Below are 26,660 nucleotides of genomic sequence, written 5' to 3'. Positions count from 1 at the left end.
GCCTGCTGTGAGATTAGGCCAGGCTTCCACTTTGTTTTAGGCACAACAGTGTCAAAAGAAGGGCTGTGGTTTTGCTCCTTGTTTCTCTTAATCATACTTTGTCCAAGTAGAAAACAGTACCCAGGGAACAGTCAGAGCAGCATGTAGATGATGCCTTTTAAGACCTGGCACAGTGTCTAGAAAAATGCTACCCAGATGTCAGTGATGCTGAACACACATACTACTAGCCGCATCCATGGGTTACACACACCCATACTCATACCAAACTGTCTGCTGATCCCCCTGGAGGTCTGGAGACTCGGGAGTACTGTTGGAGCTGCTTCCTCTCATGGGCTCCTCCATAGCCCCAGCGCTGCCTTCTGGCATCTTACCCTGGCACTTGCTAAGTAGGGCATCACCCTGGCCTTGCCCATGGGAAATATTTCCCTCGGTGCTGCTGGAAACAGCTCTGGCAGGGGACGCTGTGGCCACCTCCCCAGTACGAGGGGCCAGCTTGGGTTTGACTTTAGAGGGGGTGTGCAATGCGGGTGAGTAGTGTTGCCCAGGGTTCACATGCTCCTGCTGCTGCGCATTCAAATTGCTGGTGGATGCAGTGGGTGAGGCAGAGAACGGATGGAGGGAAAGCGGCTTCTCATCCTTTGGTGGGGCCAGGGAAAGGCGCCTCGCATCAAGCTGCCGACAGCGGGAATCGACACCTTGCGAGGACCCTGCCACCTTTGCAGACTGTGGCCTCTCTCTTACAGTTGCCTGGGAGCTTGTTGGCGCAGAAGCCCGAGCGGTCTGACTGACAGTGTCCTTGCCCTTGCGCTGGTCTGCTGCTGACCTCTGAGGGCTCTCCTGCCTGTATGTCTCTGGGCCAGTGGCTCTGAGGAGGTCTGCAGAGGCTAAGCTAAATGCCCTGCTCAGGGACATACTCCTCCTGCTCGTGGTTCCAGGCTGCTGAGGCTGTGCCATCTGCTGTGTCCCACTGATGGCCTGGTGCTGTGGTGTGTGAGGAAGCTTATGGGACCCCTGGGAGTTTGCCAAAGGCTCAGGTTCGACTTGTCTGCGGTTTGGCTTCATGTAATTTCCAGGCTTAGCCATTCTTCCTTCTTCGCTGGCGATGGTCATCTTTACAGTTGGAGCAACGAGACCAGTGGGCATCTTGGCAGTGTCCTTCCTGGATGGCTGAACCAGCAGGTTCCCAGTAGCTGAAGGCTCATTTCCTTTCTTAAAGTAATTGCTGAGCAAGTCATCTCTGTTACTGGAGGTGTCCTAGTGCGAGAAAACATGAACATGTCGTATTAATGACAACATTTTTTTGTTTAAAGACTCACACAGAGCTTTGTGTTCAGATAATCTTCCTTCCCACTTAATTCAACCCAAACACAACCATAGGTTTTCTATGTAAAGTGGGAAACAGAAGATATAAATGTTTACAATGGGCATAAATCCAAATCAAGGAGTAACATGCTCATCATAATTAGATCATGACAGCCTTGTTTGCCAGATTAATAGTCTTAAATTTAAAAAATTTCATCTCACTTGCAACTCGGGCAGCAGCTCTTTTGCTTCCTTTCACATCAGCCACTGTCACTAACATCAATACCGTATTGACAGCCATTGCTATCAGCAGATATCAATGATGGTCTCTCATATTCCCGAATACAGTTCATCTGAGAACACTCTCCTGTAACTTCAGGGATATAACAGCAAAGAATGCCTTGGGGAGATGTGCTAGCATTACAAGATTTTCATTACTCCTCCATTGATTCCCCTCCCAGTCAATACACTACGTACGTTAAAAGCTGCACGTACAATATAATTAAATGTACCAAAAAATCACTACCAAAATGGAGAATTTATTGCTTTTCCGCAATTAACTTTCAAATTTCAAGTCAGACAATTAACCTGGCAGTAAAAGAAAATATACAATGAATATTTCATGGCAATGGTCCATGCAGTACAAAATGGTGATGTTTGATCAGCTGCCATTGGACCATTAGTACGATGCAGCGCAGAATAGTTAAAGGTCATGCTGTCTCCACAGAAAACGTGCTTAAACAAGCTCATGGAATTTATTTCTTTTGTCTTCTCTGGGGAGTATGTTAAAGCCTAATATATTCATTTCATTAGTGTTCCAAATGTTTCTTCCAGTCACAAAACTCACTTGCTAGAAGTGAACACCATCAACGGTAACAGTGCAGTAGGAAGCTTTCTATGCTCAACTAAATGTTAAAGTGTTAGGGTTATTTTTAACTTCACTTTAAACTGCTGTTACGCACATTAACATTACAGAATGACTAGTCCTCCAAAAACACACACGTTTATGAACAAGCACTGGAAATGCTTTACAAGCAATTAATGCAAGTGATCTGGCAGCCTTTAAAATTACTGCTAAGAGCTACAGTATGTTTCTAAAGGTATTAATATGCTAGCAAAAGCTGTGGTAAGTTGAGAGCTGTTGCCTTCATAGCAAGAACAACGGATACCCTGGGGATATACAGTGAAGTAGACCTCCTATTTCCCCTGCCTGTGCTGTGCCATGAATGACTGAGGACCGACTCGAGTGACTACGAAGGTTCCTGACGGAGGGAAGGACATAGGGAGTAGCAAGAGGGATACAGTGCATCAGCTTCTAACAGAAATTGGTGCAATGAAATAATTTCACTCTCATTTAAACTGCGCCGACGCTGAAAAGGAACGAGGACGACAGAAAGAATGAAAATGGAGTCATGGTCAGGTCAGACAAAAAAATAATCTAATTTTAAACATCTCAAAAAGCTAAGAATTGTATTTAGGATAATGAGGGAATAGGAGGTATATTTAAACATTGCTCTGAAAATTCAAGGACCAGAATTTACTGATGCCATAAAACGGAACAGCTCTGTTGATTTCAATACTGTTACCAAGGCATTCATGAAATAGAAACATCTGTTCACTTACACTATCAATGAACTGTTCTTAAGATAATAACATGCTTGATAGTGCACCGCCTCACTAGGGAACAGCACATCTGAGCAATAAGAGACAAATATCATCTAGAAAATAAGTGTTTCATCTCTGACAAAGCACTTCAGCATGCGATGTATTCTTGCAGTCATTGAACAAACAGCACAATGCCAGTCAGCACACAAAGACGCAGCATGGTGAAAGCACCAAGAATATATTCTCTCTCAAATGCACTGATGGAATTTTGAGATTAGGAAATGGTTTTAACAACTGCACATTTTGCACTTCAACTGAAAACTACTGTTAGGTTTCATTTCTAATTACAGATTTAGCAGCTGGAAATTACAAAGAAAACTACACAGAACTCAGTTCACAAATAAAAATACCTGGGTCTGAGAAATGATGATATAGGATGAAACCCTGACCACAAGTGTTCGATATGAAAAAGCCTCAGCAGTCCAATATGTATTACCTGCAGTGAATTATCTGCATGACTTGCCTTTTTTTTTTTTCACACCAAAATAAATTAGCAGAGTGCTGTGAAAGTTAATCTTGCCTTAGTTGCTGGAACTGTGTCATTCATTTTGCAAGATTTGATAGCTCTCTGCAAGTTCCACACATAGGAAACAAGGATCTTTTTGTCTTCCCTTGTCTCCCTATGTCCTGAATTAGCTTTGAACAGTTTTTTTGACATCTGAGATATGCTGTGTAGCTCGATTTACTTACACTTGGTGGAGAAAACCTGTTGCTCTCTTCCAAGAACTCTTCCAAAGTCACCATCTCACTGCCAGGTGAGGCAGACCGTTGCCTGCCTGCGTAAGCCTGGGATGAAGTACTCCTCTGAGGTATATCATAAGAGATCAAACCATTCCTGTGGGAGGAGGACTCATGTCTACTGCTAGGGCTTAAGATAGCAGAAGCAGAGTGAAAGGGATAGGTGTCTCGGAGCAAGGCTGGTGCTTCTCTGCTTGGCACCATATCTTCACTGTTGAGGCTCTCAGTTCTACCATGAATGCGATCTAAGGAACCTAAGGAGAAGCATAAATATCATTAAAGGCACTGTACTTCCCTCATTTCAGTAGATTTCTCACTGAGGTAGGAATTTATCATTCAGGGCCATTTCCACACAGATCAGGTGGCATTTTTTACCTTATTTTCTCCTCCCAAAGAACTCAAGGCAGTCAGAACTTCGAAAAATCAAGACTAGCAAATGTCTTACACTGCATACAGAATCACAGAATCGCTCGGTTGGAAAAGACCTCTGAGATCATCACGTCCAACCGCTCCTGTCTACCCCCTAAACCATATCCCTAAGTACCTCGTCTACCCGCTCTTTAAATACATCCAGGGATGGTGACTCCACCACCTCCCTGGGCAGCCTGTTCCAGCCTCTGACGACCCTCTCAGTAAAGAACTTCCTCCTTATCTCTAACCTGAACCTCCCTTGGCACAGCTTGGTGCCGTTTCCCCTTGTTCTATCCCCCATCACCTGGGAGAAGAGACCAGCACCCACCTCTCTACAACCTCCCTTGAGGCAGTTGTAGGTGGTGATGAGGTCTCCCCTCAGCCTTCTCTTCTCCAGGCTAAACAACCCTAGTTCCCTCAGCCGCTCCTCATAAGGCTTGTTCTCCAGAGCCCTCCCCATCCTTGTGGCTCTTCTCTGAACATGCTCCAGAATCTCAACATCCTTCTTATAGTGAGGGGCCCACAACTGAACACAGCACTCAAGGTGCGGCCTCACCAGTGCCGAGTACAGGGGGATAATCACCTCTCACCTAATACTTTGAACTACTTGTCCAAAGAACAGGAATAACATAGATAGACAGAGGGCCTCTTTACGACCTCTGTGCCACTAAAAGATCTCCCAATCTTGGTTGCATGCGATCTGAGAACCAGAACCTGCCGAAGGGAAAGAAGGAAGTGGGTTTTTTCCAGTGTCAGGTCTGGGATCCTGCAAGGATGCAAAATTCCAGCAAAAGCAAACCTCCAGAGCACACTGATCCCATACTCAAGCTTCATACAGAGTGAGAACAGCAGAGACCTGTTGTTGTAAAGAAAGTCTAAGAATGGCCTGATACTTCCCACAATACGATGCCAGTCAGACTGAAGTAAAACTAGAATGCCTGCCTTTAAAAACCACTCCTTGCCAGCATCAATCTTAGAAACATACTTCTTGCCAGCAGTTTTGATTCCCAAGACAGTCAGATTGCATAACCATTTCAAAACAAGAGTCTTCAAATTTAAATGGAAGGAAAACAGCATTTTACACAGTTTGATGGAATTTGACTTCCTGTTTGTCAGAACTCAGCTGTAAAAACTTTACCTTTCAAACTGAGAGGTGAACTACTGCTGGAAGCGTTTCTACTGCTCTCTAAGCTGTTTGGCCTGGACACTGAAAAACACAAAACAAGCATTGAACAAACAGATTTTAAGTTCCTCTGATTCTCTAAAAGGCTTGGCTACAGTCTGCCTTCTGAAAATAGGACCTGTGCAACTAAGTCACTTTGAAAACACTAACAACGCAAGTCAAGATTTTCCAGGATCCATCTTGTTTTTCTCACTTTTTGTTTTTGCACGAAGAAATACGTTCTGGGTTTTGCTTTTACAGCAACTATGAACAAAGTAATGTAAGTACTGAAAAAGTTCAACAGCGAGTTGCTGTCTCTTTCTCAGTTTTTTTCTCTGGAAAGAGCTGGTAACCAGCCTGCAAATTAAGTCTTACACAAATCTCTAAGCAGGCAGTGCTGCTGCTGCACCAGCGTTCCCACCACGCATCCACACCCCTCACCATCATTTTTTTTATTGCTTATTCACTCCCTTAAGGAAAGAATCGAACATTTTCCAGAAAATTTAGCAACAGATCTGTAGGACATGCATTAACGGGTCCACTGCTGAGGCAAGGCAACTCGTCTCAATGTCAGCATTGGTTTTGAAAATTTATTTTGGGAAAAAGTCCATTAAAAGCATCTCAACAGAAAAACAGAAGTACTTAGACTGACATTCCCAAAATGGTGTTGCATTACTACATCTCATTCTACCACGTTAATTTAACTAAAATGCTCCATCATTTAGATGCAATGAAACAAGCCTTAATGTAGAGGTTTAGTGCATTCGTATATGCTACAAACTTACTGTGCTGTCTTGTGCTTGCAGACTCCACCTCAGGAGACTGTTCACATAGATTATCTTCTGAATTATAGCCTGAAAAGAACACAAAACTTAAAAGGCAATATTGAACACAGGAAGGTTAACCCTTCAGGTCAGTGCATTTCAGCAGTGTAGAAGACTGAGGTGATCAAGAGGGTTTTATAGAGCCAAGATTGGAAGTGCAGCGACCTTCTAATCAGTGCTGTGAACCACCGGGTAGAGAACCATAGGAAAACCGACATCCAAATGTGGTCAAGTGGATGACACTACAAGAATATGGAAACCCTGTATCTGATCAATTAAACCACGAAGCAGATAAAGTAGGAGTGCTCTGGTTTTGTACTCGAATGCCACTAGAAGCCATGTTTCACCCTAACAGGAACTACGAAGTAGCCCAACTTGTACTAACAGCTGGTTTATCAGATGCACCGCACACCTTTTGGTCTGCTCTGGAGCCTGGCGATGGGGGTGGAGGTGTGCAGATGAATAGCGGAGGTTGAGTAAGTCCTAGGACCCAGCTCCATGCAGCAGTGTTTTGTCGCAGGGTCTGCTGAGGTTTCAACATTATCATTGCTGCCCCCGTGATGGGAATTCCTCTTCTGCTTTAGGTCCATTAGCACTGAGAGGAGAGAAGTAAATAAATGCAAGTCAATGAAAAATAGCATTAGGAGATTTGCATTTATCTGCCCATACAAACGTGACAAGCAGGCACAAAGAAACCGCACAACAGAGGCGCTAGTTTTGCAAGCTTTTCCATAAACAGTTCAGTATTGGATAGGAAATTTCTGCCACCAGTTTTTCAATCATGTGTGCTCTCTGTAACGTGTAGGAATGACAAGGGCTGCTTAGTGCCAGTGGAAGGGTTGATATTATACATGCAACAATTACTGTGACAGGAGGAAGAAAAGAAGCAAAGACATGAATGCGGAAAAGACAAGCGAGAGTGAAATTCCCATAACATTATTCCTTGCAGGTACATTTTATATGCACTTAGTTCAGTAATGAAATAGAATAAGGAAAAAGTGACAGAAGTCACGCTCTTATTCAAAGAGAAATGATGCTGATTTGAAAATTATCTCGTATGATCTGTACACTAAGCTAATTGCTTTCAGGTTCAGATCTTGGCCATGGCAAGAGCTCAGTATCTACAAGGTTAAAACTCCGATGCTCTTACATGATGCTCTGGTGCAATGACTTTTAAGTGGAATTTCTGGGATCTTAGCATGAGAGCAACAAAAACTACTTGCTAGAATATTGATTCAGAAGGCCAAAGACATCTTTTCTAGTGATGAGGTAGGTTAACACATTTCTTGTAATGTGAATGTAATGCTTTAAGGCACACATAAAATAGAACAAAACTTAAAGAATTTACTATAGGAAACACCCTTAATGAGATGCTAGATTCTAGTTTTCTGTATATTTCTATACTTAACTAATAGTAACTAAATGCTGAAAACACAGCAGAGTGCAGTGGTCAAAATAAGTAACTTGCAGAGACAAGGGACAGACAGTTTAAAGCACAGAGCAGCAGCAAAGCTGTATGAGAGAAATGGACCCAGTTGCTTCTCTCAGAACTGAAGTTTATGGCATGCCTTTAGGTGCAATTAGTGGCTAAAACTTGCCATGCAAATCAGTCTTTCTAATTGACTTTGCAGATGCACTTAACACCTTCCACAGATGCCAAACTTATTTGCTCTGGAGACAAACGTTCTCTACAAATCCCAAAATGGGCAGCAAGGTGCTGCTGTGCCAGTGTCCTTGGTTGTGCCTCAGAGGCACAAAAGGGAGAGATCTTCTGGCCTCTCTGCTGAGCTCTGCATAGGATCTTCCCTGTGCTCCATATGTTCCTCTCACATGGAGTGGAGACTGGACCCACACGTTCATTTCAGAAGCCAGCAGGTCACGACTGTCAGGCAATAAGAAATATGGACAATGGATCCATGATGAAGGTTATTCCCAGTCTTAAGAGAACAAATCTACTTTCTTCTTTCAAAAAAATCTGCCAAAACTGAAGCAGCAGAAACTGAAACTTTAGCTCAGTTCAAGATGAATTTTCATAACTAGAAGTGCGAAACCTTGCTAAACAGCAGGTTTGAATGCAAACGTCAAGGCACTTTGCAGAGAATAATTTTCCCAGTAGCTTCCACTCTATATTCAAAGTTAGACTGTTTAAAAGCAGACAAAGATGTTAAAAGACTGCCATTTTTAGCATTTAGTGGCATAGAATATTGGAAAAATCTCCAGGATTTGAGACTGCTTATATATTAGATTTGTATTTTAGTAGGACACCAACACTGTAAAAAGCATAGCAACAGCAAATCAGTTCAACACTTTAACTGGACACGATGCAAGAGTGTGATTGCAAGAGAATATCGAAGAGCACAGCAACTTCACTTACTTATAACACGCACCACAGCCAATATACATACGCAAACTGTATGCCATGAGGTCCCCTAAAAAAGTGCTGCATTGAAGAAATGATCCACAGTGTGCAATACTGATTCCTCTTCTACAGGAAAACTTAAGTCCGTGTTCACTAATCTGTGGTTGTACTTAGAGTATTGTAAAGACATGCTGAGTGTTTCTATCAAGGTGTGTGTTCTTTTAAGGCACGTGGGAATTTATTTTTTTATTAAAATATTTGTCAGAAATAAATGGAGATTAATGCTAAAGAGAAGGTGTTAGAAATCTCCCAATTCTGGGAAAGAAAGAGGTTCATTAGGAGAGGATGGGATGTCGGAAGAAGACCAGAACCGGAGCCGATTAGAGAGAGACTGATGATTCGATGGAGACTTAGGAGACTTTTCTTTATTCTTGATTTTGCTTCTCAAAAAGGCAATCTTTCTGTGCTGCGCAGCTAAATTGTAATCACCCAGGTATCCCAAAAAGAAGAAGAAGAAAAAAGTAAAAAACCCCTTGTAAATAAAACTTAAAGTGCCTTAAAACAGATTAAAGACTATACAACCAGTAAAAATGAAAAAGGCTAAACATATGCTAACACACATATTTGGAGGACTGATTGACACAGTTAATCTGACTCAGATTAACACAGAGATTAACACATATATATAAAATATAAACAAGACATTACTGGTAGATGACCCAAAATGTTTTTACTTAAAGTAAAACCAAATAGGTGTGCATGTTACTTGGTGATAATACACTCAGAACTCCTAGGTAGTTTCTAGGCTTTAATACTGATGATGCTCATCATCTCAACATAACCATGTTTTACAAAACATCAGAAAGAATGAAGCCCCAGAGACTTTCTGTTATCTTTCGCTCTCCACAAGGGCCTTGTTCCATGGAAACCCAAGCCCAAATTCCCAGGTTGAACTTAACACTTAATATCTCCTGGAATCGCATGGATGATCTGAGATGTGCACTTTTATTTTAAGTGAATCAATGAACTTGAAGAATTAGAATGGAAAAAGGGAAATATAAAACCCACTCAAAACTAAAGCTACAGCCAGACAGACACCTGAAGTAGTTTATAACAACAGTTCTGCCCTCCTCAGCTGCCCCACTTCTGTTTCCCACACATCCCAGTGGGAAGACAGGAATTCTTACTAAAGTATTAATTTCAAAACTGCTTCTTGAAAAGTATTTCTGGAGGACAACGATCTATACATAGAAGCTGACAGAAGTTCTCTCAATACAATAAGCAAAGTCTGGGATATATATTATATTTAATAAAGATCACAGCGTATTTATTTTGAGGAGCTTTCTTTTAAATTTCTCATAATTAGGAACACCTGATTTACTGTATGAACTAACTTAAGAGAAAAAGAAATCATTCTGCCTTCCTTACGTTCGCCTTAGATTGTTCAAAAAAATTATTTCATCATTTTACATTACAAAATTCTTATTTTGATTCCAAGTCAAAACACAGCATCATCCTCCAAAATAATTATATTACAATAAATGAGCATTTTCTATGTTATTTCTTTTGCATGTGCGCCATCTCCTGGCAGTGGCTGTAAAATGAGTTATTACCCATTTGAAGAGTAGTTGCTAATGAACCATAGAATTTCATGGTTCAACTTTAAAATGTTTTACTGCAAAACCCCAGTAAATGAAGTATTTCCACCATCTTACTCAGTAACATGCAATACATTTGGGCAAATCAAGAAACTATACACAAAAGCTAAAGGGGGAAAGAAGTAGATAAAAGTAACAAATCAAACTAAAAACGAACAAAAAAGCCCCCACCTTTTAGTTTACTCAGCTTTTTAGTTTAGGGTTTATTTACTTACTAAAACTTTCAGTTTACTAAAAAAGGCACATAAAGCATAATGTGATGGAATACTAAGGTATCCTATATATGAAATACTTTTAAAATATTTTTAAAATCTTTTCAAAATATACTGTTCAGCTTGGGCTGAGGGTTCCTTTCCTTACCTTTGTTTGAAGAAGCCCCAGGGTTCTCTCTGTCTTCCACAGAGTTTGACTCTTGAGAGGTATTATCCTGAGACTCGTGTTGATGTTTCAGTTTTTGGGAGGTAGATGGAGATTTTACCGCCTCTGGGGATTCAGAATGCCATGGAGGGCTTTCTACTGCTGGTTTCAACCGCTCTCTTGTAGTCTCCTTCTTTGGCTTGATTAATTTGACTAAAGCTCTGGCTCCAATCCAGTGGTTTTTCCTGATAAAGCAGGTTTTTGTGAATGGGATTTCTAAACCGCTACAAGAAATACACCCTGAAGAGGTTTACAGCTGTGCTAAAGCCATCAAGCCATCCTACATTCTTATTATTCTTATCCTGTCACCAACTGGTTAAAAAGAGGCATGAATTTCACAGAGCTTGAGATCCATTTCGCTCGCAAAGTCAAAATTATTTTACAGAAATATTTCTTCAGCGTGAGAAATGTGAGAGAGAGAACCATTCCCTCTGCTAGAAATCTAAACTACATATGGACCCACATAAGACATTTCAACAGTGTGAAAAGCTCTACTAACAGACTGAGAAGGAAAGAAATGAAAACTGCTTTAAAGATGAACCTTTGCTAAGGCTATCAGTCAGAATTATGTGTAGTGGAATTAGTTTGGCTCTTTTTTGTTGTAGTTAATTTAAGTCCTTTCTCTCCGATGGACTGTTTATCCCCTTTGAAACAGCAGCTCTGGAAGCTCCTACACCATATTGGGGGTCCCTCCCCTCTGCTAGGGAAAAGATGATATTCATCAGGGCAAAGTGGCTCTTTTTCAATTAATAGTGCTTCAAATTCCAGTATTAAAACAGAAGGCCCCACATTAGGTACTGTGCTCTGCATTAGCACAACCTGCTGTAACACAACCTGCTGATTCAGGGAATGGCTTGTGGAGTGGGACTGAAGTCGAGATGACACTGTCCCTGTATCAGATGAAGCTTCTGTTATCTCCAGTTTTGGAAAGCCGTTTCTCACCCTCAAAAATCTGTAAAACAATAGCAGAGCTGAACCCATATGGGACTTACTTTTTGGGAGTAGGATCATAAAACTTGTACTGATCCATTATCTTCTCTTCAAGTTTTTCCTTGTGTCTCCTTAAGGCATTCAATTTATCACTGTGAAGGGGGAAAAAGCACATTCTGAACCATCTGTATGAAATTAAGCATAATCCAAAAATTGAAGACCAAAAGCTGCCAAAAGAGGAAAGAGACTGAAATATCTTCCTATCACATAGCCATTCAGAATCCTGAGTTCATTCACTGTCTGTTTAGAAAAGGCAAATGCAAAAGCCTACCAAACTTGCTGATGGGTGATTTCTGTGCAATAAGCATGAAAGATGAAAGAACAACAGTAGATTGGTGCTAGATTACTCACTAATAACTCAGGCAGAGTTTGTTTGGTGGCTGTTAAGATTAATTTGATCTTATTTTCTGAAAATCTGTTCGCTGTTAGTTCAGTCTTATTCACAGATCACTGACAGTAACTCAAGAGTTAAGATTCTTACATAGTCTGAACTTCTTGTCTAAATGGTAACTGGTTGTTTTATTCCTGTTCTGCTTACTCTGTTGTAACTAGAGAAATAAATAATGTTTGATCTTTTCAAGATTACTTTGGCCACCTGCAAGCAGTGTCAAAGCACTTTCAGCAGTGCCATAAATCTTACTTTTTTTTTACTCATTACTTCATTAATCTGATGTTAGCAAATCTTTTTTCATTCAAGTAGTAGGTCTAATGTACCTCCATCACAGACTGTCAGACACCTGGACAAATACGCTTAGAGTAGATCTGAACTGTATTCAGCCAATTTCAGCAAACAATTTCTACCACTTCAACTGTATAACCCCATACTGAAATAAAACTCAGCCCGCAAGTCCCACATCATCCTAATGTGCTTAGACTAACATTCTTGAGATTAAGAATACCTGTAAGAGAACTTCTCTGCAGTGAGAACAGGATTCTGTGTAAATGCAGAATATGTTTAAACAAGGTATCTCACTTAAGTGTGTCACCCTGTGCATGGGGAATGCAACAATGTATGTTGACATTTGCATACTTAAAAACAACACTGAAGGAAACATTTCTTATAATTCAAATGACAAAAACTAGGGGCATGAATATTTGCCATTCTCCAGGAATCTAAATATAAAATGACTCTCACAAAACTAAATTTTTGTTGCAACTCAGATGTTTTCCAAACTCTTCAGAAACCTTTAAGTACCACCACTGGGTTTACCATTCCATCTTTTATAACTAAGTCTTCCACATTAATTCATCTATATTGTTTGAGAAGAACTGTGCTCGCCCAGGTGTCTCCTGAACATCCTTTTACAGTAAGATAATGTGGAGAAATTTTGTAGCTTCTCCACATTACATATATCTCCTCCTAAACATCCCCTTTTCTAGCCAGATATCAAGTAGACCTATCATTCCCTGCCTGTCCTTCTATTCCTGATAGATGATTTGTATTCTATGTTTGTCTAGACGACATTTTAGGGTTTTACAATATAAATATCTAGTTTCTTACATGTACTGTTTCTGTTCTTCATGATACTGCTCCTTGTTCTCCATGTTCTGCTCCAGTAACATCTGATTCTGCTGGCTCAGCATCTGAATCTGACTCAGGAGATGATGGTTTTCTTCTTCCAGATTTCCCTTTAGACGGGACAGCAGCTATTAAACAGGACAGATTAATTTCTCCTCTGCATCTGGCTTCCCTGGACGTGCACCATAATAAAGCTAACATAACAGTAGAGCAACCTAGGATATGAATCGATAAACTATAAATACCGATAAAGTACATGGGGGTGTTATTATGACCACATAGCTTGACCTTCTATTTATAGTGTGCCAAAAATTTCACACAATGAATGTTAGCACTGTAACAGGAACCTAGCAGTACACCTACTAGTACACCTATAGCTACTCACCTCACAGTGGTTATCCAGCTTGGTCAGAGAAATATCCATGGACTGGTGCTGTTGTTTCAGCTCATCATAGCGAGCCTGCCAACGGTTCAGCTCCAGCTGAGAGTTGTTCAAGGAAGTTTTCAGCTCTTTAGTGTGCGAATGCAGCCCTTCATACTCTGCTTTTAGTTGGTTGTGCAAGAAATTCACCCTAAATGAAGAAGCCAGCAGGTTTAGAGAAAGTACCTCACATTCAAAGACCACAACATCAGCTATCACTAAATTAAACATTAAGTTTCAAAGATTATCTCCTAAAGACATTTTCATTCTAAGCATATAATAAAATCTTATTAAGAAAATAGTAATAGCATTATACAATATTTCAAATCTACAAAAGAACTGAAAGAAAAATAGATTAAACATAAAACTGCTATTTCCTCAGTGTGTAAGAAACACACCACAGAGATCTGATTTTATTATAAATAGAATGTATTTAAGAGCATTTGGATATAAAGGCAGCTCTATTTGGCACAGATGAAGAACACTTGCAGATTTTTTTTTCCTGATGCATGCAAGTACCCTGAACTGTGAGATACTGTAGTATTCTTTTATAGCTTTTGGTAAATCTAAAAATTTCTACAAATCATGAAGGAATAAAATTAAATAAATAGATAACTAAAAAATATTAAGTTTTGTATCTCCTGACAGATCAGCAAAGCTTGCCCTCTGCCAGCATTGCAATTGACATTTTGCAGTATCTTCCTTTGTCCCTAGAGAAACTGAGTTGAAAACAGCAATGTTGAGCAAATCTGTTTTGCAGAGCTCTGCACTGTTCTAAAGTACATTACAACTGGGACAGCACATGAAGCTTTCCTGACTGAACTTAATATGTGATTTTTAAATATGATGCAATCTGACATCACTTTAACTTGATATGACCTTGGCCCCTTATTTGCACCAAACTATTCCTCAAAATGCCTTTCGAGTATGAGCAGTGGCACTGAACTGGTTACAATGGAGAGAGCCCCAGCAGGGATACAGATTGGGGGAGAGGGTATATTTTATTGCTGTATTATGTAAAGTTCAGATGCCAGCTCACAAAAGGGCTTTTGACATGAGTTAACAGCTTCCCAGTGATCACAGAAATCACTAAGCCCACTTTTAATAACAAGAATCAAGTCTCTCCCGAGTATTAACAAATGGCAGCTTTCTCTGGGCAGCAGAAAACAAACAGCAATGGTAACTCCTAAAATGAAATCGTATTGTGTAAAAAAAATATAATACAGTTCTCCCTAAGGGGAAAAACACAACTCTAGATACTATTGGGGGTTTTGGGTATTTGCAGTTCTACTTAAAGACAAGTGCTTGGAAACAACTCATTACAGAAACACTCGTGAACTGAACCACGCGTGGAAGCTTATTTTGAATGAGCAAAAACTCCCAGGATCAGACCATGTTTGAAGGATCTGACAACGGTATTCATTGACACTGCCCATGAAGATGATAATCTTGAGTTAAACAAATTAACAAGATGGAAATCAAGACAAGTTAATGGACATTCTGGAGTATTCTGGAGCTACAGGTAATACAGCAGCAAAACAACTGTGTGTTTTGCATAATTGACTTTTTAATGATATATAACAATTCAGCAAGGAAACCATACCTGTCCAGTTCCTCCCTCAGCTTCTGATTTTCCCCAGTGGTTATCACATTTGATATTCTCTCTTGTTGCAGAACCTCTCTCTCAGTTTTTAAAACTATTTCCAACTCTTCCAACTCTGCCTTGTGTTTCATTAAACTGTTGTATCTGCAAAAAGAGAAGTAGCACACTCTCAGATTTCATTTAAGCATTCTAATTCCTCTAGTTTAAGATTTTTAATATGTACTATCTCAATGACCAGAAAGGAGTTTTTTTAACTACCTGCTTAGTTTCATACACATTTGTGTGGTTAAACATCTACCAAGGCTGAAACATCTACCACGCTATGCATGGAAATTCAGCTTAGTCTGCAAGTCAACAGGGAGGCTTTTATAAAAAGAAAAATGTTTTTTAAGCAAACTGGAATACAATTGCCAGAACCTTATTTCAATTACAGATTCTTATCATTTGGTAAAAAAACATGCAAGTCTCCAGGGTGAGTGGAAACTGCACCATTAAACTGGCATCCTATTCACAAATAATTGTCAGTGGCAGGTTTCAAAAACCTGACTAAAAAGCAGAAAGCAGCAGTCAAAAAGCAACAAGCAGTGGAATGAGCAAAGTTAGGTAACACCCTAATGCATATTAGGTTAAATGCATAGGTAATAGCACCCTGCATAGGTAAGAATCTCCTGCATATTCCAGAGAGGCGAAGAGGCTGGTGTCAGTGAGTTAGTTGACAGCAAAGCACCTTTCAGGGCAGGGACAGAGGGCAGATGCCCTCAACTAGTTCTTTAATTTTGATCTCTGCAATGCTAAAATAAGAGGGGTGTGGAACAACTCCCTGATACTTGGTACAACCGTGGATTAAGCGGACTCAGCCTCCACATTCAGAAAATGCTGCAAAGAACCAGGGGCTTGAGACGACTTTGCAAAACAGCAAGCTTTAGTCAGGAGACTTTTTTCCTCTGGTGGCCTCTGTCAGGGTCTGTGCCCACACACAGACACCAGCAGAAGCCATGGGGACACTGGTGTAGTGAACGACAAAAGACATCAGCAAAAAAGGATATAACCCAGAGATATCCCTGGGCAGATACACCTGTGCCAGTCATGGAGAAACTTCATTCCAAGCAGTTTTAAAACAGCAGCCAGGTGGAAGAAGCTAAAGAACAAGCATCATATATCTGCGAGACATCCAAGCAGAGATGAACACAGAGCACAGTTACTCTGCAGTCACAAAAACTTGAAAACAAAACCAAAAGCAGCAGACAGCACTGAACACACTGACTCCTGCCAACTCGTTTTTCTCTCAGACTACCATTCCCTTCATCGCAGAGTCAAATTACTCTGTCCCAAATTCCAGTCCATTGAAGGCTACACAGAAAAGTACCTGTCTCCCAGACAAAAGCTGTCTTTTGCTATTCATTCCCAGTAACAGCAGTGGCATTTAATTAACCTTATTTATTTGTTTTCTCCCTTAATTCAGCTCCAGGACATTTCAAATTCAATGTCTGTACAACAAATGGAAGAACCTGAAAGCAGAGGAAGGTTTCACATCCAGCTCCAAGGATTCAAGACAGACTGCATGCCAATCCAGAGCCTGAGCAGACAAACTCCACAGTCAGTACCCTGGCAGAGATTACCACGGCTGCCTCTGCAGAAGCTGTGTTGTGAATTCTTTTGCCATTTCTGTATGATAGGGCTACTCTGTTCATTTTTATCCAAGCCTCTGTTTTTTAAAGAGGGCTACTTAGAGGGAAGCTGTATACTGGTTCAGTTTTACCAGCTTGGCCGAGCTTACAAGAACCACTGAAGCAGACCACAGCTGCTCCCCTAGATATCAGGTGAACAGTAAGCAAGAAGAGACTGCAACAATGCAAGTGATTTTGCATCTTTGGAGCCCTAAAGAAATCCCCAGGCAAAATTTTCTTGCAGTTCTGATTCAGCATGGAGTCTACCATTAGAGCAGGATTTGTGCAACCTGACAAGCTTTACCACCTGAAGCAAGATTACCCATCCTGTAGGCAATTCAACGCTCATGTTCACTCCACTTCTTTAAGCATCAGGCACTTGGACAGCAGTTAAAAAAAAATTCCTTATACATGCAAATAAAATCCATTTTTACTCTGATGCAATCCATCCCTGGGATTGAACAATCATATTCCGCTTCACTCCTTTTGGCTTTCACTCTTTCTGCTGCTTTGTTAGGAGAAATACTGTGGGTAGGTATTTGCAACTGAGAGAACTTTTAAAATGCTCAGCTATGATAATAAGGATGTGGCAAATAATTACCAGACAGCATTGGTAACATAATACTAATCCCTGCAATATGTCATCCTCCACAGCAGGGACTCTGATTTTCCAGTGAGATGAGTTTTTCCAGTGTCTCTGCAGCACTAGACTTCTCTAGAGTAAGCCACAAAGAAATGCTGAAAGATCTGCTAATCAGTTGTAGGTAGTAAGTTATTACCTCCTCTTAGTAATGTGCAATATGGAAAGCAATTTTAAAAATGCAGTAAAAGACTCCAGCATTTCTGTGTTCACTGCAACAGTCAGCAAAACACCACAAAGTCAAGAAACTGCTATTAATGGTAAACGATCCTCACATACTGACTCTACTTTTCTTGCTAAGTCAAACCCACATGTCTGTGGTTTGCTGGGCTATAACAGGCTGTTTCAGTGCAGTTACACACAATCCACTATTAAAACCCCACTGCAATGCTAATACTATGCAGATACAGCTGACGGAGGTTTAATAAGTTTGCTCAGGTGCAGAAAATAGCCCATGGTTAGAATGCATCAGAGTGAACTACACAAACTTTGGGAAACTTGGCTGTACACGGTGTTGGGAGTCCACACGCTAACTCAGGGTGCGGTGGATTTTTCTAGATGAGCTGCAATCACAGGTTTGTGCAGGACTGAAATCCTGCCTTAAGCAACTGAAATATGACTGCAATGCTGTCACCAATGGAGAAAAACCAATTACCCTGGAGTTGGGGCAAGCAAAACCGGTCTCTTAGACACTGTCCAAGCAAACTTCTTGTCTGCACTGTGAAAATTTAGCAGGTGATGCATTCTAGCTGAAGTTGACACGGAAATGTTTGATCTCAGCAGTTAAATGCCCCAGAGTGGCAGAAGAAAACAAACAGTTTTCTTAGGGCTGTTTTTCTAACTTTCTCGACTCTACTCCCTCAGCCAGCTGAACTGCACATAGCACATGTTGGAGGGAAAACAAAACACACACCAAAAAAAGTGGCTTGCCTCTTTTTTTCTGACAGCCAAAATGGAGACACAGGCTGCCCTTGGATAAATCACCTTGGTAAGTATCTTTTGAGACTGATCTGCTGAGGACTACACTGCACTCTTAAGTGCCAAAATCAACTTGCCTTGAGTATAGAAAAGGCCACCATCTGCTCCCCTGCAGCATCTCTCCCTGGCAGTCACATCTCAGTTAACAAACAGTCCAAACTGTTAATGTTTACAACAGTGATCTGAGCACTTACCATTAGATATAACCTATTTTTAGAAAAACACTTTTTCCTTCAGCTAGAACTGTTTAATAATTGGTTGCTTGTCAAGAAAAGAAAGAATCCAGCAAACTGCCTCAACACACTGCAGTGTGGTAATCTCAAAGCCCGAATCAATGAGAACCATTAATCAGTCTGAGAGAACGGTGGCTGTGTAATCACTTACAGCTCATTTAGCTGACAGCCAAGCAGCTGTCCTGTCACACAGCCCTGGTGAATATTTTAATCACAATAGGTTTATTTTTGTATTCTGTCAAAACCTGCCACACATTGCATGGCCAGCTCCTTCGTCTTTGGGAAACAGAAGTTTAGCACCAGGTTTTAGTCCACCCTCAAAGATCACTGAGTTGCTCTAAACCCAACTCATGGTCTGGCACAGAAACTGAGCTTAAATACAGCTATTTTGAGGAAAATCACCAAACTGCCCAAGAAAAGCCTTGAGAGGTAGGCAGAGTGGCATTCATGTAGTAGCACATTATATACATTGTTTGATACACACACAATTGTCAGAAAATGACTGTGACTAGAGACTAAACAATAAACAGATACTCTGCTTTCACAGTTCCATTGAAGGGTCTGGAGCAAAGCCTTAGATTGTGAGAACTAGAAGAAAATAAATAATATATCACTATCTCACTATCTCATAACTAGCTCAATATGGCATCCTTCAGAGAGCCTTATTTGTCATGATGTCCCACACACAATGTTCAATAATTAAAATTTCTCAAGAGACACACTACTCCCACATAGGTAATTACCTAGGTGACTTGCAGACCTTACTGTATGATGAGAAAAGATATCCCATGCAGTAGAACTGGAAGGATCTTTTTAAGGGTGCATGTTATTATAGCACAGATTCTTAAATGTAGTAAAGACATTTAAACTGACAAAGCGCCCCCAATACTCAAGCCCATGTTTTTACAATATCACCTGTCATTTGTGGTCTGCCACCTTTAGCGGTCTAAAATCCACAGCTTTGCAGATATTTTCATTTAATCTCCTAATGATAGGATAGCAAGAATGAGAAGACACTTTTTCAGGGGAACAACTCACTCAGTAGTTTCCATTTGTAATTGGAGACCAACATTTAAGGCTAAGATTGTACCGTGGGCACATTCCAGCCATGCTACATCCCTGATCAGTGAGCATACCTCTCACCCAGGCCTTTGTGCTCCAGATCCAGGTTTTTGTGTAACGTTTTCAGGCAGCTGTGCTGGTTTATTAGCATTTCATATTCTGTGGACTGCCGTTCATGCAGCGAAGCAAGGTGTTCATGGTCCTGAAGCAATGACTCATACTCAGCTTTCAGCTGCTCCTTCTGTTTCAGTAGATTTTCATTCTCATTCTCCTTGGCAGTCTGCTGATTTTGGAGTAAAGCATTCTGGGCCATCAGTGAAGCACTCTGGGAGCTGAGGGTTGAATTTTCTACCTAAAGTTTCTCAAATAAAAAGCAAGCATTACTTATTTACACCTACTGGCACACACAACAAACAGGCAACTTCTATCTGTATAGACTTGATCAGGAATGCATCTATTGCTTTGTAGACTTAAGACACTTATGGACAATTTGGCATAATTTTGGTATTACTGGTAGTATATAAAGCCAAACTGTCAGCAGTCTGAAAGGTATCAGGATAACCTCCAAACTGAAAAACCACTGTTTTACCCGCAGAAGCTCTTCAGCCTGAAGACCAAGATGAGCTCAGACACTCACAATGCAACTCAACCACATCTCTGACAATCATGTACAAAGTGTGTTTGTGTACAAGTAACGAAAACTATAGTTCACCCAAGCTCAACAAAATAAACTACACCACTGTGTGTGGGGGCAGCACTCCTAACAAATCTGATTTCAGTACACAGGCAGTGCACTGATTTTATATGTTGCTTGCTTACTTTGACTGCAGGTGAGAAATAAGTAAAGAGAACAAAAAAAAAAGTTTGTGAACATGCCAGAGGAAAAGCTTGAAAAGGGAAATTCCCATCCAAAAAACTGGACAATATAATGTTGTCCTTTAAAACAGTTCTCTTTCTCAAGCTAAGTTTATTTTTTCAAAATTAAAGTAACATTTGAGAGTATCTCTTTTCCACTGGCAACTTTGACATTTTGTCTGAAAGCGTGAAAATTGTGATTGGAATCCATTGCTACAGTGCCTCCTGGGAGCTGATCTGTGTCCCCTTCCCATTTCTTCCAAGCTTCTTCACAAGCATGGCATTAACAGAAAAAAAGAGAAAAGATGTTTTCTTCCAGAATGCAGCTTCTGGATTTTAATGTATTGATTTTAAAAATATCTCTCTTCTTAATGAACATAGCTACCAGACATTAGCTACAGAGCCAATTTCTCTTCCAGCCTGGAGAAATTCAGACCTCAAACTAAGCTCCACCTTAGGGGCCTCATCTTTACATCACTACATCGGCCTACCAATACTAAACATTTTCGTATTAGCTGTTTTCCACACCACTATTATCAAATCCAGTCTTCTGGCACAAAGGTGCAAGACTGTCCTGACCTGGAGTTTGGCTGTCTGTGTCTGCAGGGCAGTATTGTGTTCCTGAAGGAAAACGTTTTGCTTCTGTAGTGTCAGGATCTGATTGTTGAAGGAGACGTTCTGGGTTTCCAGATGCTTCAGCTGTTCTTTAAGCAGCTGCTTCTCAGTATGCAGGGCTGCATTCTGAAAGAGAGATGGCATTGAAGGGGTGGCAGGAAGAAATGAAACAGCTGTCCTGATCATTTGGAGTCTCATCAAAGATGAGAACTAATCAGTGATGATCGTTCAGCAACAAATGTTAAAAAGCAAACTCCTTCCAGCATTAGACCAAGGTAGGACAGGTATTACACACAGTACTAATCCCTGCAATGATGTTATACAAGACATATATAGCATTAAAGTCCCATGCAGTCCTAAGAGATACCTGAGGAATTCAGTAGACTTATATGCTCCAGAAAACCCACTAGATTCCTATAAGCTAAAAAATCCAGTTCCCAGCAAGACACTCATGATCACATCGAAAGTCTGAGGGATAACAGGAGACAGAAGGAGAAGGCTTACATTCCTTTCCAGCTCGATTGCCCTGTCCTTGAGTTTCAGCAGCTCCATGGTAGCTTCTCGTTGCCCTGTCTCTAATTTCTCATTCATTTGGTGGTTGGGAATGAGTTTCTCTGCAGAATACCTCAGTGACTTCTGAGCATACTGCCCATCTTGTTGAGCCTGCTTAAGTGCATTGAAGTCCTTCTTCACCTGCAGAGCCAAAAGGCAACAACCTTCAACACTAACAGTGGAATCTTATATTAATAACGATGGAATATGCAGTTCCAATCTTGCACTGTAAGAACTTTAAGGGATTCAAGAACCATTACCCTTGGTTCACAGATGAGGAAGCTGAGACACAAGACAGGTGGAGGAACCCATGTCTCCTGGCCTCAGTCTCGCTGTCGCCTAACAGGCTGTTCTTAGGTGAGATGTTTCAACTGCACTCTCTTCAGCCTATGCTTTCATTAAACTACGCAGAAAAACAAGACCGTGGAAATGAAAAAACCATGGGAAAACAGAGATTGCAAATAATGGTTATGTAAAAAAAGCTCCTTCCATGCCTGCAGCCCAACAATTTTGCTGAAATTGGTGCCAATATATAGAAAGGGACAAGAGAAAGCAGTCCAGTCAAAAAAATGTATTTGGGAAATGCATGTATGTATTGTGGGCGGGGGAAAAATAGATATAACTTGTTCTTGCTGAGTAAAAAAAATACAAAACCGCATGTGAACATGCAGAACCACATCATCAACAACTAAAATTCAGTTACGCTCTTACCATATTTAGATCATTCTGTAACTGCTGGTTCAATTTTAGAGAGTCTTTCACTTGAGCTTCCAGCATTGCAATCTTCTCCTCTTTCACAGCTAGTGTTGTTCTTAGTGTTGATTCAGTTTTGCTCTCCAGAATCTTGTACTTTCTGAAAGACAAAAAATAGCTTTCCAATGTCTGCCACTAGGATATGAGCCACTGTCTGCACAGGAGACTTCACCTTCACCCATTCCAGATCTCACCATATGTCACATTACATGCATTTGCTTCTTCAGGAAAATTATTTCCTCTACTGCCACAGATCGCTACTAATATGTTATAGCTAAGGAAACTCCTTTTGGGAAATCAAATCAATTTTAATAGAGGAAACCCCAGCATGGTTCTACAGAAATATCTAAGAGCTACATAACAAAAGAAAATAGGTTTTTCTAATTTTCTGCTACAGAAATTTCTACACTACAGAAATTTCAACTTTTGGCTCTTTTGTACATTTTTGAAAAGGAGAAAAATCTGCAGTAGATTCTAAAGTCTCCTATGAGTTGGGTATGTTTCTCTAACTAGGTCTTACCAAGAGGCCTATATACACACATAGGTTGTTGGGGGTTTTCATGTTCATTACTATAGGACCTGCAAAGGACTTCCTTGGAATCAGGAATTTCTTAGGCAACATCTATATTTATATTAACAAATATAAATTTGGATCACCAATTACACAGAATAATGACAGACACCATCTAATAGACGCTATTCTCACTTGTAAAAAAGAATATAAGGAGGAATACCCACTGAAATAGCTATCCAGCTACTCTACTGGAAAGTAGAGGGGGGCTGTAGTAACACCAGTTGGCACGGAGAAAGAAAATGCATTTTTTCTTTTACTCCAAGAAAAAGTTCTACAAAACTAGCAGTATGCTGCCAAGCTTGCTACAGAAAAATATGCTTTATATCCAAAATTGGTAAGGGTAACTGGAGTGAGACAGAAAAGAACCAAAAATAAAGGCTTGAGTTAGTCTCAGGAAAAACCTGCAGAGCCAAAAAAGTGACCAAAAGCTCAGTTTTCTTACGTGTCGTCATTGCCATTGTCATCCCGCAGCAGCAGCTCTTTGTTCAATCCTATCTTCTCCAGTTCCTGGTCCAGTTTGTCCAGCTCGCTACTCAACTGTTGACTCTTCAGCTTTTCCAAGACCAAATCCTGTAACAGCACTAACACGATTAGTTGCTGTGCAAAAGGTAGTGATAATTATCCAGCACTATATACATTTTTTACAAAAATACTAAAAAGTAATTGGAAAAAATCCTAGTTCCAAGAAGGTCAGCTACAATTCTCTGTGAGTGATTCTTCATAATTCAGCTGAGTGCAGAATTAAACTGATTGCTTTTATTTATAGTTTACTTGGAATAAATGTAAAGAATGCTTCTTTTGGCCTTCGGCTCGCTCACTGTACTGAATTACTTCTGCCAACACTGGCATCCTGCCTGCCTGCCGAAAGAGGGGATGTGTGCAGGCCAGGGGACACCAGCAGAGGGAGTTCTCACCTCTCAGCTAGGACAAAACGGTATGGTTAAGATGTTATTACAAAGAAACTTGGCAATAGCGAGTCCATTTTCACTAATGACTCTGAGCTTCTGACACAGGGAAAATTACTTCCAAAATTAAAAAAAAACCACCATTATTACATTGTCTTGCAAGAGACAAGACAGCTTTGGAGCCTACAGAGCTTGGTCACTTACTCCAGTATCTACCTGTTCTGGTTTCATTTGGGTTTCTTTGGAAGAAACTTAAGCAGAACCAGACAAAGAAGTCATACAAGACATTTGATGGAGTTGTACCAGAAAGTATACTGGGACAATACTTTGCTGGTATGCCAGTAAAGTTAGGTGTGGAAATGGCCTGAGAAGATATAATACCAACCTGCATGTTTAAAAAGGACAAACAATTTTTGATGCATAGCCAAGTTCAAAGATTCCTACCATTCAAAATTCTCTGAAATACAAATGTACTATAGAGAACTACACTGTTCATGCTTGTGCTCAAAAGTTTTCTTAAACAAGGCATAAGGAAATAACAAAGTTACTGAAGCACTTCAGGAAAGAAAAAAAATATCCTGGATATCAAACAGAAGCAAGAATAATTTTTTTTAAAACAAACTAACTTTGTTAAACAAACTGCAGGTATTCAATACTCCTCTGATATCTCAAATTTACCTACATATTCATTCACATGGCAAGGAAAACAAAAGGTAAGGTTAAGGTCAGTCCCAGTCCATGGTCTGTAAACACATCCCTTCAACGTCCATGAACTCCTCCTGTAGCATCTACAGAAAGTAACTAAGGAAAAGAAGATACGTTTCTATATGGGTCTGCACCACTGGGAATTTGCAAGTCTGAGAAGGGAAAGATTAAAAAGGAACCTTCTCAGAAATGCTATTATTTTATTTAAGGAAAGATGGATAGAAACATAACCTGGGACTCCTTAAAATGCTTCTGATAAACTTTTTCCTCCTCAGAATTATACTAATGCTTCAAAAACTTAGTAAAACAAAAACTTTAAGCAAGTAATTGCTTACTGCATTACTCTTGCTAAACTTATTTATTACACTGAGCATTGACCGTTTTCCTTCGAATGGGCTTTCACAGGAAATCCTGTTTCCTGCAGAACAACAGCTGCTGGGGCAGGCAATGAGAGCAAGTTGCAATAACCTGAATCTGCTCATAGGCCACTTACAAGAGTGTCATGTTCTGGCACACATGTCATTGATTTGCCAGTGTTGTAATGCTATTTGTGTAATTTTAAAAGATGACTACTAGGAGAAAAGCAATTACTGCATTCTGCTGTGGAGAGGGGTTGTTCAAAGAGATCACTGCTGCTTAACAGAGCTGCTTAAGCATGCTCTCACTCTGTGGAAGTTTTTGGGGGAAAACACTGTAGGTAATTGTAAAGCAAAAACTTGGTGCAGCTGGTTTTGGAAGGGTTAGGTTGGTCATCTGGGATGGTTTTTGTCTTAGCTAAGTCTGTTTTAGAACAGGGATGTTAGTGTAGCCTCAACAAGTGCTCTAATTTCTAGGCTTAAGAGTCAACCTCCCCTTCTGCAGCTTTCACGTTAGCAAACAATTTTGTGGTCACAGGGTTAGAGAAAGTATCAATGTCTTTGGTTTACAGCTACCATGTGAGAGCTGTGTTAAAAACCCATTCTGCAAGAAAAAAGTTGTAATTTGGTTACATTGTATTTGCAGACACAAAGTCTTTTTTTTGTATTTGCAGACACTGCAGTTTTTGGCAGGTTCCACTTTCCAAGGCAACACTACCCAGTGATAGCTGTTAAGGCTATGAAGATCTCTTAGCTCATGTATTAAATAGTCATGGGACAGCTGCCTTCCTTTGATACTTCACAGAGCTGAAAGAAAAAAGTAGCATCATATTGAAACCAGTACTATTATTTTGCTTACCTCCCTCAATGTAGCTAGTGTTCTTTTATCAATTGTAACTTGCTTTAAGAGATCCTTATTGTCCTTTTCAAATTCTTTCAGCTTATTAGATGAATCTCTGAACCGAGCAAGTTCTTTTTCTAGTGTCTTGTTTTCTTTCTCAGCAACTGCCAGCTTCACTGTACTGTCATCCAAAACAGCATCTTTTAGCTCCACTTGCTGCCAAAGCCGTTTTGTTTCTTTCTCTAGCATCTTTTTGTCTTTCTCAAGCTGAGCCATTTCTTGTTCAAGGGCTTTGTTCTCCTTCTCTAACCTCTCTAGCTGTTTGGCAGAAATCTTTAGCTCCTCAAGGTTTCTCTGGAGCACCTGATTTTCACTCTCCGTTCCCTGTACTTCTTTTTCTAGCTCCTGGATCTTTTTGCTGCTGTTCTCCAAGATTTGCTGAAGTCTCTGGTTTTCAGAGTAGACGCTCTGATAGCTTAACTCCAGCCTCTCCGATTTCTTGCTCATTGCTTTTAACATTTCCACAGTCTTCCTTAAGTCCTCTTTCTCCCTTTCCAGATCTTTATTTTCTGCTTCTATTTGTGCCATTTTTGTGCTGGTAAATCTCATTGTCTCCACCACCCTCCTAAGCTCCAGATTTTCTTCATCCAATTGCTTGTTGTCCCTTTCCAGGTCCCCTAGCCGGATGGAAATATTCTGCAATGTGTCCAGTGACTTTCTTAGCTTCCTATTTTCCACTTCCAGATCCCCATTCTCCTGCTCAAGAACTTCAACTTTCTCTGTCACTATTTTCATCGCTGCTGCTTTCTTTGTCAGCTGTTCATTCTCCCTCTCCAGCCGATGGAGCTCTTTTTC

The 26,660-nt window shown here is 40.4% G+C and overlaps 1 protein-coding gene across 1 annotated transcript in view; it reads right to left on the bottom strand.

Annotated features, from left to right (window-relative positions):
- Nucleotides 1-240: 240 nt before the first annotated feature.
- The window catches only part of CCDC88C (coiled-coil domain containing 88C), a gene marked incomplete at its 5' end in the record, with an annotated part of 82,844 nt that continues 56,424 nt past the window's right edge, over nucleotides 241-26,660 (bottom strand). The window contains 16 exons of the mRNA XM_010178909.1: nucleotides 241-1,254; nucleotides 3,658-3,959; nucleotides 5,255-5,323; nucleotides 6,064-6,132; nucleotides 6,515-6,697; nucleotides 10,480-10,721; nucleotides 11,529-11,618; nucleotides 13,028-13,173; nucleotides 13,431-13,617; nucleotides 15,070-15,213; nucleotides 19,724-20,001; nucleotides 21,084-21,245; nucleotides 21,624-21,812; nucleotides 22,383-22,524; nucleotides 23,441-23,568; nucleotides 25,824-26,660. The exon at nucleotides 25,824-26,660 is cut by the window's right edge and continues 255 nt beyond it. Coding sequence (XP_010177211.1) covers nucleotides 241-1,254; nucleotides 3,658-3,959; nucleotides 5,255-5,323; nucleotides 6,064-6,132; nucleotides 6,515-6,697; nucleotides 10,480-10,721; nucleotides 11,529-11,618; nucleotides 13,028-13,173; nucleotides 13,431-13,617; nucleotides 15,070-15,213; nucleotides 19,724-20,001; nucleotides 21,084-21,245; nucleotides 21,624-21,812; nucleotides 22,383-22,524; nucleotides 23,441-23,568; nucleotides 25,824-26,660 — 4,182 coding nt within the window. The remainder of the gene's footprint in view (nucleotides 1,255-3,657; nucleotides 3,960-5,254; nucleotides 5,324-6,063; nucleotides 6,133-6,514; nucleotides 6,698-10,479; nucleotides 10,722-11,528; nucleotides 11,619-13,027; nucleotides 13,174-13,430; nucleotides 13,618-15,069; nucleotides 15,214-19,723; nucleotides 20,002-21,083; nucleotides 21,246-21,623; nucleotides 21,813-22,382; nucleotides 22,525-23,440; nucleotides 23,569-25,823) is intronic.

The sequence above is a fragment of the Mesitornis unicolor genome, unplaced genomic scaffold, assembly GCF_000695765.1.
Source record: "Mesitornis unicolor isolate BGI_N332 unplaced genomic scaffold, ASM69576v1 scaffold50622, whole genome shotgun sequence".
Taxonomy (NCBI): domain Eukaryota; kingdom Metazoa; phylum Chordata; class Aves; order Mesitornithiformes; family Mesitornithidae; genus Mesitornis; species Mesitornis unicolor.
The sequence above is the reverse complement of the archived record's forward strand: the minus strand, read 5'-3'. Positions and strand labels throughout refer to the sequence as shown.